This window comes from Lissotriton vulgaris, chromosome 1_1 (assembly GCF_964263255.1).
Source record: "Lissotriton vulgaris chromosome 1_1, aLisVul1.2, whole genome shotgun sequence".
NCBI lineage: Eukaryota > Metazoa > Chordata > Amphibia > Caudata > Salamandridae > Lissotriton > Lissotriton vulgaris.
The window spans coordinates 549,459,390-549,472,701 of record NC_141685.1 but is presented as its reverse complement, the minus strand read 5'-3'; the positions used below and the strand labels follow the sequence as shown (position 1 = coordinate 549,472,701).

General features: G+C 42.7%; 1 protein-coding gene across 2 annotated transcripts in view; it reads right to left on the bottom strand.

Annotated features, from left to right (window-relative positions):
• Positions 1–13,312, bottom strand: part of TGFBR3 (transforming growth factor beta receptor 3) — a 341,378-nt gene that overhangs the window by 55,907 nt on the left and 272,159 nt on the right. Inside the window, exon 14 of one of the 2 annotated variants that reach the window (XM_086953939.1) lies at positions 5,214–5,255. In XM_086953939.1, the coding sequence (XP_086810065.1) occupies positions 5,214–5,255 (42 nt within the window). The remainder of the gene's footprint in view (positions 1–5,213; positions 5,256–13,312) is intronic. The other variant, XM_086953940.1, reaches the window with a different exon arrangement.

The window sequence follows — 13,312 nt, the reverse complement described above, 5'->3', positions numbered from 1 at the left end:
TGATCAGGTGAGTCGTGGCCAAGTAGTGGCGAACTTAAGGCAGACAGGTCAATCATCTTTAAACAGGCATTTATTTATACAACTGAGAGTCACTGAATGGCCCCAAGGTGCAGTTTTCTTTGTTCAATCCAGAACCCATTCACTCTGAAACATTTCCCTCAACATGTATCTAAACAATAAGTTGAACTAGTAGGCTGGCACAAGATATGACCTAACATTACAAGCAGTACCCACCAAGATTACCCAGTTAGCGTGGCACCATTTGTGTGGCATAAGGTGTGCTAATGCACAACGTGGATGTGAGGTCTGTTAGTGGCAAGAGGTGGGATTTCCCCAAATAATAAAGGGGTTGAATCCCCAAGTTGTATCTACCATTAAATTTAGATAGAAAGGCTTCAATATTTCCTGCACTGAGATGCAACCAATATGACTTCCCATAGACTATGATCATATTTAAATATGAGGTGAGAAGCTGAGCCAATTCTAGCTCACGAATGGTACACAAATAAAGCTGTGTGTTAATGGCACGATAATTACATCTGAATGGTTCAAATGGAAATTTCCTGAATTGAGATAGACAAAGAAGCCCTTTAAGAATGGCAAATGGTTGGTGGTAAAAGGGCACCAGCAGATCAAGACAACTTAAGCTATGCCACTGGTAGAGGAATTCTGTATGCCATTAGAAAGAACATATAGCATTGGCACTAATCCAGTTCTACAAATGGACCTGGAGGCATTTTTTACAGGGATTTCATTCACCTTTTAAAGTTAAGAAGGAAGCACGAAAAGACCACTGAATTTGCATTTTTGCTGTCCAGAAGGCAAGTAGCTATCAGTCATATGGCAGGAGTGGGACCTGAACTAAATAGTTAGATCAAAGACTACATTAAATAGTCAGTCGCAGGGGGAATACATATGACAATGATGTGCCAGACTAAAAGAAGATTTTGTGGGTTGGCAATTATTTCTACAATATTTGATTCTCAACAGAGGATTTCCCTTTTCTCCCAACCAACCAGATGGGGAACGCAAAATCCAAACAGAAATGTATAAGTATGGATGATAATGGTATAAATGGTTCAGTTGATGTCATAATGTACCTCTAGTAGGTGGTCTTCATCTGCTCATGTCTGTTACATCATGAAAATAACAACACCTTCTTGAAGACAAGGTCACTGCTTCTGCAAAGGCACTGCCGTTATGACAAGCCCGCTGCCATTTTGTCTGTATTATTTGTAGTCACTATGTTATGTTTAATATTAGAAAATAAATATATCCATACTAAAATAGCCCTGATCCTCTGCTAGCAGAGAACAACGGAATGACGTGATAATGAATGAGGATGTAATTTAAATGCCAGGATCCAGAAAGAGTTTTTAAAATGTGTACATGAGTATTACATGTCACACATGGCAGATCTGCCACAGTCCTTCCTGGAATCAGGAATTACTAAAGTCATGGATTAAATGGCAAATATAGAAGTATTGACGGAGAGCTGTGAACAGACCCCACATGGACCACAGTAGCTTGGAAAACGAATTGAGATGGGGATCTTTTGCGCAGAGTGGTCGAATGCCCTTATTGGAAGACAGAGCATGTTTAGCTCCACACAAAGTCCTTGCATTTTGTAGACAGTTGGACAAAGTGAGGCACATTCATGATGAAATTGCCTATTTCTGGCGTGGACTTTGGACCAGTAGATCTTTTTATCCCAGTATGTTATTTTGGCCAAAGGATTGCCACATGTTCATTGACACTAAACCTTTGCACAGGATGTTTTCCTGGTTTACCTTTTATACAGATTAGGCCACTTAGGTCAGAAACTCTTTTTTTTAATGCTTTAATCTTTCTCTTAGCGACGGAATAGCGAGGATCACTGTTCAAGCTTTATGAATGAAATTTCATTCAAGGTGCAGCCTGAATGGGTTTAGGCACCAAAAGAGGACATACATCCAAATCACATAAAATATGTGGCAAGTTTCGCTAATTATTTGATATTGGGTGCCAGATACTGTGATTCTTTAATTAGAGTATGCAGTGGCACAGCTAGGCCCTTTGCCGCCACTGGCGGTCCCAGAGTTTTCCGCCTCATGGCGGCCGTAAGAACGGGCGAGCGGGGGGGGGGGAGGAGGGAGTGCTGGGCATTCCAGTGCTTGCCACCCCGTGATGGCTGCAGGTAAGAGCGCAGTTGGACCGCCACCAAAACTTGGTGCGGACCGCCCACCCCCCTTTTCTATGCCGCTGAGAGTAGGTCATTTTGGATACAAGACAAAATCAGGAATAAAAAAGCAAAGTTTGGGCTTGAGGAACATGTCAGGTGGAGCGCCTCATGAGATTGTCTCTTTAGAACCTAATTTCGAATCCCTTGCTTCGAGCGTAATCGTGCTTCTTTGAGCTACAGTGAAAGACTACGTAAGTGACACATTGTGATTCACTAACGCCTTGGCCAATTCTCACTTCGGAATAGAAGCAGGAAGACTTATGTGTGCCAAAAATGTTTTTAAAGTACTTTAGCTAAGTGAACAAAGGGCTGCCTGTTGGCCTATTTATCCAGCACTGAATAATGCAGATGCAAAAATAAAGATCTGAAAACAGATAATGCGCGATTGTTATTTGAATTAAGCACAAGGAAGCGCACTCCATCACCAGACAATGCCACAATTGTTAAGCCTTGTGTCTGAGGGTTCTGCCTGTGACAGTTTTACCGAACTGACACTGGCTGTGCTAGAACAGTAGCTCACTGTGACTGCAACACACTCCAGTAAGTGCAAAAGGAGCAGGGCCGCCTCCTTAAAGACGTCACCATTTAACAATGTTCTCGAACTCCAAAGAAGTTAGACTAGTTTTCAGAAAACCAGCTGTCATTTATTTTATCATTAATTTTTCTGACAATTGTACCACTGCACGTATCGCGGAGAGCCAATTAATAGTCTAAACCTGTCCAACATATGTCCAGGAGGGCAGATCAGTTTCCTATTTTTAGGCTGTCTATATTTATTCATTTTTATGTATTATTTCTAATGCGCATGTTTACAAGAGGGCTTTTGGCATTAGGAGTACTAAAAAGAAACAAAAACCGGCGACAGACTTAGCAAACCTGAAAAGTTTAGAGGTTCAGACAGAACGGATTAACATTGGTGGAGAGGCGGTGGAGAGCCAGTGGGTTCATATCCATATACAACACATTTACATACAATGCAGGCAGTGGTCCTCCTGAAAATATGGGGCAGTGCCCGTCCAGCATAAAAATGTTGCATTCCTAGATAGCATGCTGAGATAATTTACAGAAGGCTACAATACACACTAGAATTCAAAGTATGGTCTTACCACACATCTGTATGAGACATTTTTAATTGTTACCCAGGTGCATTGGGATTTCACACTCCTGTTGCATGCCTAGGCCATATTTTCCCCTAAAAGCCACCCCTGAAATATGGCATCATTTCAGTTCTCTACGAAAGCATCAACTGATCTTGGGTCAAGGTTTTCAAGCCCATTGACAGAAGAAAGATTTTCAAACACTAGTAGCTACTTCTGGATAAGGGTGGACTTGACAATCTTATCAGTCCAAACACCGAAGAGATGAATTGTTTAATAGTGAACAAACCTCAACCATTTTTGAGCACTTTCAGCCAGCTTGAATGAGTAACTCCATCTAAAGTATATATATTCATAGTTCAAATAATTTTTCCACAATATATTACACCCAGGGCGATGGGTCATTATACTGCATGTGATAGATTGCAGCACTTTATTGCATCCAATTCATCAATCTACCACAATATTGCAAGGTAAGTATATAGCTACTGTTGTCTCCACTTATACTTGCCTATCAAGGTAACTGTATGTGGAGTTAAGAATAGTAGCCATATACTTACCTTGAAATGCCATGGATACGATGGTACGGAAGGCCAATGCTGTTGACCACTCTACAGTGACAAACAACCAAACACAGGCCTAATGGCACCATGCCCTATTGGTGTCGAAACACACAGGAATAGGACAACTGATGCATGGCTTATACTGTCCAGGCTCAAGAAACACAAGTTGGAAAGACTCTAGTAACAATGATATAGAGATACCCAACAGGGATAGGAATTTTATTCTCAAATGGAGATCTTAGACTTATCCTTCATGCTGGCACTTTACAAGGGACATTGCAAGGCGTAATCCAACTTTGATAAACTGCAAGAGGCTATTTGTAGGCAGAGCCAGACACTTTTTGTAATGCTGACTATACTCCTACAAAGAAGCTTCAGATGTCTGGTCTTAAATTCCCTGCAAAATAAAAAATGCATACTTTCCACTTCCACAAGAAGTAAAGCTTTAGCAACGAGATTGGCCTTTGGTAGTCCGAAATGGCAATCCGCCAAACCCCTCCTTCAAAAACTGCATTGGCTCCCCGTCACCTCGAGGGCAGCCTTTAAGATCGGCTGCCTCACCTTTAAATCCTTATCTGGTTCCTGTCCTGTCTTTTTGAAATCTCTCATCAGGACTTATAGCCCCTCTCGGAACCTGAGATCTTCTCATCTGCACCTCTTACTCATTCCCCCTGTCAAACTCTGCAGATCTGGAGGCCGGAGATTTGCATTTCTGGCCCCCAAACTTTGGAATTCTTTCCCCATCTCTCTCAAAACCTCCAATTCCCTTACCCTCTTCCGTAAATCCCTAAAAACTTGGCTCTTCCCTCAATCTGGCTAATTCGTCCCAGTCCCCCCCCCAGCAGTCTGCCAGCGCCAGGAAACCCATGGTGTCAGCGCGCTTTATAAATGTCCCTTACAATACAATACAACGAGAATCGGTTCTGAGAAACCATTGGAAGTGTACCAAATCCAAGATAAGTAAAGTTTCATCAAAGTGGAGGAGTTTCAATCTTTTTTTCAGGTTACTGCTGATAAACTAAAGAAGTTACACAAGTTACCATACAAAATGTGTCAATGTTAATATTGCGCTTAGTGACATAGTCACTCAGCTGGACGTAATTTAACTATCTAGCCTTCTTCCCACCAAATGACTAAAGTCTGAACTGTAGTCTTGATCACATGCGTTTATTATTAGACAGTCATCTATCTTTCTCAATGAAGGAAATCGAACCAGGCCCTCACCCAGGGTAAAAAACACAAGAAACGAAAATCGATTGACAATGTACTTAAATCACTCCTATAATTAACTAAGAGCTCTTAAGAAAGTGGTGAGGAGCACAAATAACTTACGTTGTGGGAATCCAGAGCGGTCTGTTGTTGTTGGTGCACCTACTTCAGAAAAAAAAACACACAATTAGTGCAATGCATCCCACCGCGACCATTTCCAATAATCAAAAAATCACAACCTCATTTACATTCAAGTTTTAAAAGTGACTATTCTCTAAGGGGATGCTTCTGCGTTGGTGAACACCTAATTTCTGATCAACACATGGCTACAATTTATAAAGTATTCTGAATTTGTCAAAAACATTATTTTGAAGGTAAGGACTCTTACTGAACAAACTCTTTTGATTTGGTCTAAAGATTCCAGAAACTGGCCCACTTTTTTCAGATCAACAGAGGCTGCTTTGGTTTCATTCCTTATGGAGTGTGGGAAAAAAAAGGGGTGATTTTTAGCTAAAAATGCAGCCTGACTATGGCTTGGAAAACGGGTCCTTTAGGAATTCCATTTGTATTAGAGTGCTCTCTGGAGACGATTAGGAGGATTACAAACAAGCACACATGCAGAAGCTAAAAGACAATTGTGCATAACAGCATATTTAGGAGTACGCATATCATGGCCTTACCAACCTCGCAAGCATGAGATGTGGATCCAGTGACAGCAACGTTTAAGATGATGCAACTCCTTAAGTGACGTTCGATTTACAAGCTTTGGTTGTCAAAGCCAGAGGAGCATTCTCAAGCAGATCCAAGTAGAATATTTGGCTTTATCTAACAATGATGGCAAATCTGATCCTGTTTATTCCAAGGAAAGCGCGGGGAATGGACTGTCGACAGTACACACCTGCTATCGAAAAAATACTATTTGGCAAATCAGTCAAGAACTGGGATGATGACCTATGAGGCAACGAAAGGATTGTAGTTGGATAGAGTCGCACAGAGACTCACTTAAAGGCAAGGATATTCCTGCAGTTTCTGGGGTGCTCTCCCACGCCCTGTAAGAAGCATGCAAACAGCATAGTGCTTTCCCTAGACACATGGATCGCATATACCTCTAGTTCTAGCACATAGCTGTGGACTGCAAGTTTACAGCATGGACTAAGGGTAGCTAGATAGGTGGTAGGGCGTGGGAGTAGGAAAAGAGGGGGACCAGGAAAGCTACAGGGCCTGAACTAATTGTGAAACTGGGAAACGGGAAGGGATCCTGAAACGCCTTGTATCTAATCCTGACCAATCATTGGAGGTAGAAGAAGTGGTGTAGAAAGCATTCTGTTCCCTAGCTTAGGAATAGCGCTTGGTCTGTGCACGAAGGTTGTCCACATTGATCAGGAGGAAAATGACCTCCATAATCAACCGGAAGTCTTACATACAGTTCTAGAGATGATATCTCACACCATTGAACTAAGTGACCGTCATCTCTCATGCACTGGAGAAGATGTAACTGGGCGGGATCATGCTAAGTATGTGGTGGAAGCTCCCCCACGTGAACAGGAAAGCTGGCCATTTCCTTTTGATCGAATAAGGCAGAAACAAATGTATGTATGGTGGGTACTTATATTGTGCAAACTTACCCAGGGAGCACCACATCCCAAGAGACCCAATGACAACTATCCCTAATGTAGGGGGTGAAGAGGGAATTTACATATAGGCACAGATTACCGCTTAAATGCGGGTACCTTACAGATGAGTCATTGGCAAGAACGAGGAGAAAGCAGACTCCCCACCAATGACAAAATGGCGACAAAGATTAATAACTATCAAAAACATAACATCTATTCGGGAGAAATATCTAACGTACATCAAAGGACGATTATTTCCCATATTGAAAAAGCATATGAGGGCCCTGTTAAGAACATAGTTACCATGAAGCATCTCTATAGGAAAGGTAACAGTGGGATGGGAGAGAGAGTGGAAGTGGCACACATATAGAAACTTATGATTTCACAGGTTGAAGACAAGGGGCTGCAGGGTTAATGGTGAGTAATAGGCAGTGAGTGAGATGCCAATCAAATCTGTGCACCCATACCAAGCAGTCTCTAAATTAAGTCTCTTTATAAAAAGCACGTCTATTTAGAATAATGCATTTGCAAACATGAAAGCCTTTTGTATAAAGCAAGGTTTACAGCAGGTATTTCACCTATGCGTATCTGTTATATGCCGTTGCGAGGGTAGAGTGGGCTCTAATGCAAACAGGGAAAACTTACCTCCGAACCCCCCAGATGGATAGTGACAGACAACCGACCCTGGGACGCGGTGGGCTTCGGACTCATGGGCCCCGGTGGCAATGCACCAGCCGCACTAATTGACGTGCAAATGACGTCAAGGGCTTTAGTGACAGCACGCGGAGACCCATTGGCTATAATGAGAGGGGGAATGGGGGATGTCAGGAAACTAGCCCGAAGATATGATCACGTTTTAGCTGAAATAATTGTAAATGTGTTCTTTTGTCGTCTGTTTAAAGTATCTTTTCTTTCAGAGGTCAATCTTGCTACGCTATCTCTTTACAATTCCGCGCGGCGCACGCGGCCCTCGTTCCGGTGATTACCTCACGTGCACGCAGACTTCCTTCAGGCTCGCGCTCATTCCCGAGCCTCCCCGGGGCAGTGCCGCGCGCATACTTTCGCGGGTCCGGCCCGAGTCTGATTGCACACCAGGGACGCTGAGGGAATGCGAGCTCTTGGCTCTCTTCGCGGCTCTCCGAGGAGCTGAAGTGGTGCTTTATGCTCAATTACCCTCTGGACATAACAGTCAACAATACCCAACCCTCATCCAGCTGAGACTAGGGTGAGGGGTCTCTGCCTTGTTAAGTGAAGCAGCAGCGAGTGAAATGGTCTCAATTAGTTGTTTCTTGAATCAGTCACTAGCGACACGAGGAGGCACCGAAGCAAAGGAGAAAAATAAAGATACCCAGACTCATCACAAAGACAAAAATATCCTTCAGGTTCTATAAAACACGCAAAATGAGTAATTACTCTATTGGGGAAATACATGCCCCCAGCAACGAGGAAAGGCTGGAAAAAGTGCCAACACATATTTGCCAACGCCTCTCAACTGTATAATTCTCAGCGACCACGTCATTAGCTCTCCTTATCTTCCCATCCCTTTATATCTTAAGGGTGAGTTTATCTCTTTAGATAGGACATCCCAAGGTGCACTTTCTACTTATTTTACAGGAGACATTTATTTTCCCTAACTGTCCCTACCTCTACAGGGGGGTGAAACAACAACGGGAGGCCCCCACCACATCATCATTTGCTTATCATTTTTGGTCCCAGCAGGGTCTAGACTTGTTTTTTTACTCCTGCTACTCGTTACGTGGTCTCTGCGGGGCAGTGGGGTAAGACCTGAAGCCCTCATAGATCTTGACTCTTTGTTCAGGGTGAATGATCCGCCATCGTGCTGCCGTTAATTGCGCCATGCTGGCTCTAGGTCGGACCTTGCAGAGGAACAACAACGTGGACCCCTACATTATGTTGCCTGCATGACAAAGAAGGAAGAGGCCTTAATCAGTGATAACTGCCATCCCCGGTTCTTTCAGGACAAAAACAACACCAGGTAGGATTTAGTCTAATTGGCCTTAGGTGTACTATGTGAGGACACAAGGCAGTGCATGTGCACTGAAAGAGAATGAGTGGGCCTGCACCATCTAGGCATATCTGTGTAGCTAGTTGTACAGTGCAGTCAACAAGAAAGGGTCAGAGGTCAGTCCATGGGAATTATGTATGCCTGCACCTTTTGCCTGAGCACTATTTGAGAATGTCTTGGTTTGAGGGCTTCTATTCAAGGCGAAGAGTAGAATAAATAAGCATAGAGAAATCAAGGGAAGGAAGGGATCTGGCAAATATTGCCTAGATGAAGCCCTGCCTCTTACTATATACAACAAGACAAGTAAGATGAGAGGTAGGTTGAGGACGATGTTGCAGTTGCAGGCCTTGGTCTGGTCTCTCTTCACGACACTGGACAAGTCCAAGAAAGAGGGAACTCATCACTGGTCCCCTAGACCCTCTCTATCCTTTAGGAAAGACTATCAATCCATTTGCATGACACAACAAAGAGATGGGAATTGGTCTAAGGCCTTGGACATCATTAAAAAAAGCCCAAATTAGGTATGACATGGCCTTTGGTGGTCTGAGCATATCATTCGTGTGTACAGGAGTTCTGCTGTTAACCTTGGGGTATGTCCATGTCAGGGACTAGAAAGTGGATCATGGGCTAAAGAACTTTCCGCTCAGGTTATTCCAGGAGGGGCAGACTCTCTCGAAGGATCAGAGGGAATTTCTTCAAAGTCCTTAAAAAAAAAGGCACAAACTCACTGAAAGATAAATCTATATCTTTCGACAAAGGGATGCAATCCTATCCAATACTTCAGCCCTCCACTGTATTAAAAATGATTTTGGGTCACACAGTTAAGACCATGCAGGAAAAAGATCCCACTAAATATCCCACCAATTCTCCTCAGCAAACTTAGTATGTCCCCTTGCTAGCATTAGCCATGGGAGAGGAGTTGGCCTAACTGCTAGGGCGGTCGACCTCAAATCTGGGGAACTGGGTTCGAGTCTTGGCAAAGACGCTGAACATCCCGTGATTCTGGGCAAATCACTTAATCTCCCCATGCCTAACAAAAAACAATGAATGTTTTCTCAAGTAACGCAACTGGTGCTATGTAAAGTGCTCTAATACCTGATACCTTCGGATCAAGTTCACGCTATATAAAACTCTGTATAATAAAAAATGTAGGCGAGAAGGGTGACGGATATATTTCCAAGTGGGCTGGAGAGGCTCAGCTAGAGACAGATGTGTGTCAGAAACTATCAAGAAAAATAATTACACTGGGTTTCATGACCCTGATGCCCAACTTTGGCCTGACCACTTACTGGTCTCATGACCTACCAGGAGGGTGATGAACATAGCATTTATGCTCGAGCTGATTCATAACTGGGTGGTGGCACCAGTCCCATGCAGAGAAGAGTGTATTGAGGTCTATGAAAGTGTCTTTTTCATCCCCCAAAAATCCAGCTTTTTTAATCCAACTATAAACCTAAAGGGGATCAACAGATTCATACAGACAATATCTGAAGTAGATGCAATAAATAACAATATCCCTTGTCAGTCATTGATGTTCATCACTCTCCAGAATCCCTGTCTTCATGTCCAGAGAACGTGGATACCATTAATGTATGTAATTGTTAGTGCTAGGAACTCACTAGCATTTATAACTGATTCCATTTGGCCTCCCATCCTCAACCAGGTTCTTTAGCAGGGTTCTCCCTCCCTATTTGGGGTTGCTACAAGAGAGAGCAATGATGTTGCACCCAAATATGGATAATTTGCTAATGCATGCACCTGAACTGAATAAGGTGAAAGAAACCAAGAACCGGTGCACATGGTTCAGCAGCATCATGGATGTCTCCAGAATATCCACCAGTCTCAGTCTGCACCTTCTCAGGAACTGCAGCTCATGGGTCTTTCTGCCAGATCCCCAATACTCCAGGTTATGTGAGAATGTCTCCAGATTGCTATCAATGGATGCACACTATCAGAGGAACGGACTCTGTGCATGGCAGCATGGTATTCCATATGATTGGTCCTCACAACAGACTTCAATTAAAGTGCTGCCTCGTACTTTTGTCACCATACAAATGGTCAGCAAAGTGTTCCGGTGTGAATGAAAACTTTGAGACCCAGCCAGAAAGTGGGCAGTGCCATGCATGTCAAAAGCAGCGGACTCAACTAAGAGTTACGAATTATTTTTCTTTAAAAAAAAATCTTTTTATTAAAGACATCTACATAAGCTCAATCACAATAACCTCAGGTTACAATCGTATAGCGATATCACAAACAGTTTCTTGAATGGCACAGTTTCCTACAATTATAAACATTTAGGTTTCTCAGTCTTCAGCAAGAATAGAATCATCAAAGAGGGGAGGGTAGGAAGAAGGGGGGGGGACACAAATATTTCCAAAATATGTGTTCCATTCAGCCCATATATTAATCCATTTTTGGGGACATCCCCTAGAAACGTAGACAGTTTTTTCACGAAACATACACCAGACCATATCTTGTTTCCATGATTGTAAGTTGGGGGTTTCCCTCGCCTCCCATAATTTGGCGATGTTACGTTTGGCTACCTTGTGCCCCAGGGCTGCCCATATTTTCTCTTTAATTCTCAAGTCTGTTGGCCCCAATACATTAAGCAAACACCGTTTTGCATCCGGGTTTAAATCATGGTCCAGCACATCAGACATGCAGATGAGCACGCCGTCTTAAAGAGTAAAAAACAAAAACAAAAAACCGAGACAAAAAGTCAGCGTGGAACTACCTTGGTCTAGTAAAACGAAATAATATGATGAGAACTGCTAGTGAGCCTCCAAGCAGACTATACACCACGTAAATGAAGAGGCAATTATTACCGATTTAAGACTATCAGGGCTCTCCAAAATGCTTTCCTGCACCCTCCTCTGCTCCAGACCTCATCTTGGCGTTGCAGGCTGGGCAGTCATTGGTCAGTTTGAGAGATGCGCTCACTGCAAGCCAGCGTGGCAGATCAGTGGTTATGTACTAAAGGGTTTCATAATTTTATATTTTCCTCCCTAGACACTCACTCCATCGTCAGGTCCCACAGCCACAGGGTGGGATAGGGTGTGTGAGTATTTGTTTGATTTCACATCGGAGATTTGCTTTAAATATGCTCATATAAAAAGGGCCAATCACTGAAAAGTTTCATCATTTTGGATTTTTAATATATTCAATAATTATTAAAGGATATGCCTCTGTAATTTGACTTAATTTCACGAGACAAGGGATATCTGAATGCTTTCTTATTACGGCACGTAGGATGTGTCGTACGGTGGAAGTTTATTTTTTAGGCAATTTCATATCGAAGAAATCAAAGAATAGTTGACATCTCAGAGCTGTACTAGTTAGCTTTTCGGATCTTATTTCATTTGTTATGCATCTGTACAGGCCATTCAGTGTGACTATAACAAAGTGCAGCAGGTCTGATTTATCATGGCAGGGTGCCATCATTGTCAGGATATGTTGATAAAGCTCCATTGTGTGTTGTGCCTGAAACCGCACAATACTCTGGGAAGTGGTCCAAGAAATGTCCTGCATCGAGGCTTGGTTACAGATCTCCCATTATATTTATTTTTAGTGAAACGGGCCCCGAATTGTTATGGAAATACTTTTGAGGAATGCTATGCTGATGATAGTCCCTGGAAATAACTGTAAATTGCATTTGGCAGCAGAATAACCTATATCATTTATCTGCAGGACATCTGCAGGAGTAGCCTTAGTTTTTACTTAATTCAAGGTAATTAATTGTCATAGCTAGATTTTGTTTACCCTAGCAGTATTTCCGTGGGGGGCCTGTGGGGTGGGTTCCTGAAGAATGTTAGTTTTTTTTCAAAAAAATTGTTTAAATGTGTGCCTCCACTGAGTTAATCAAAAACAGTTGCTGGTGAGATCTCGCAGCAAAGTTCCAGACTGCCCAAGTATACAAAATATATGGGCTGCATGACTGTGGTTGAACAATTTCTAGTCCTGGCTGTTTTTCCAGTTTTAGGAGAATTATGTAGATTGACTACAGAATAATAGGCTGATCCTGAAGCCAAAGCCAGGCAAGATTTCTCCATTTACTCCGCCATGAATTCAAGAGAATGAGGCGTATGTGAAAGATTGCACAAAACACAGTGCTTAATTTGAGCCACAGGTGTGCCCCACCGGCACTATTTATTGGGGACCGGGATGTATTTTTAAAATCTTGACCTGGAATAAGAAAGAGAATAGCAGAAGAGGGGAAAGAAGGAAGAGAAAAACAAAAAATCAGCGGCAAATTTAGAAAGGAGGAATGAAAACGAACCTAAGCGAGTGCAATATTGTGGCAGGGAGAGTATAGAGATGGATTAAAGAGGCATGTGGTGAAATACATTCTAGACTGTCTTGGAATTCAGCAAACCTGGCATTCGGCAGCTGCGTCGGTAAACTCCTTAGAAAAATTTGGGCCCGACACTTATAATTTTACAAATTAAGCAATGGTACTTTAGCCCTCCTAGAAAAGTGAGGCACTTCAGACACTAACTTTCTTTCCACGCTGCAAGCTCTAAGGTAATACATGAATTAGAATGGCTCTCTACTCTTTTTGTATTTCTTATCCTATTTTGAGTACT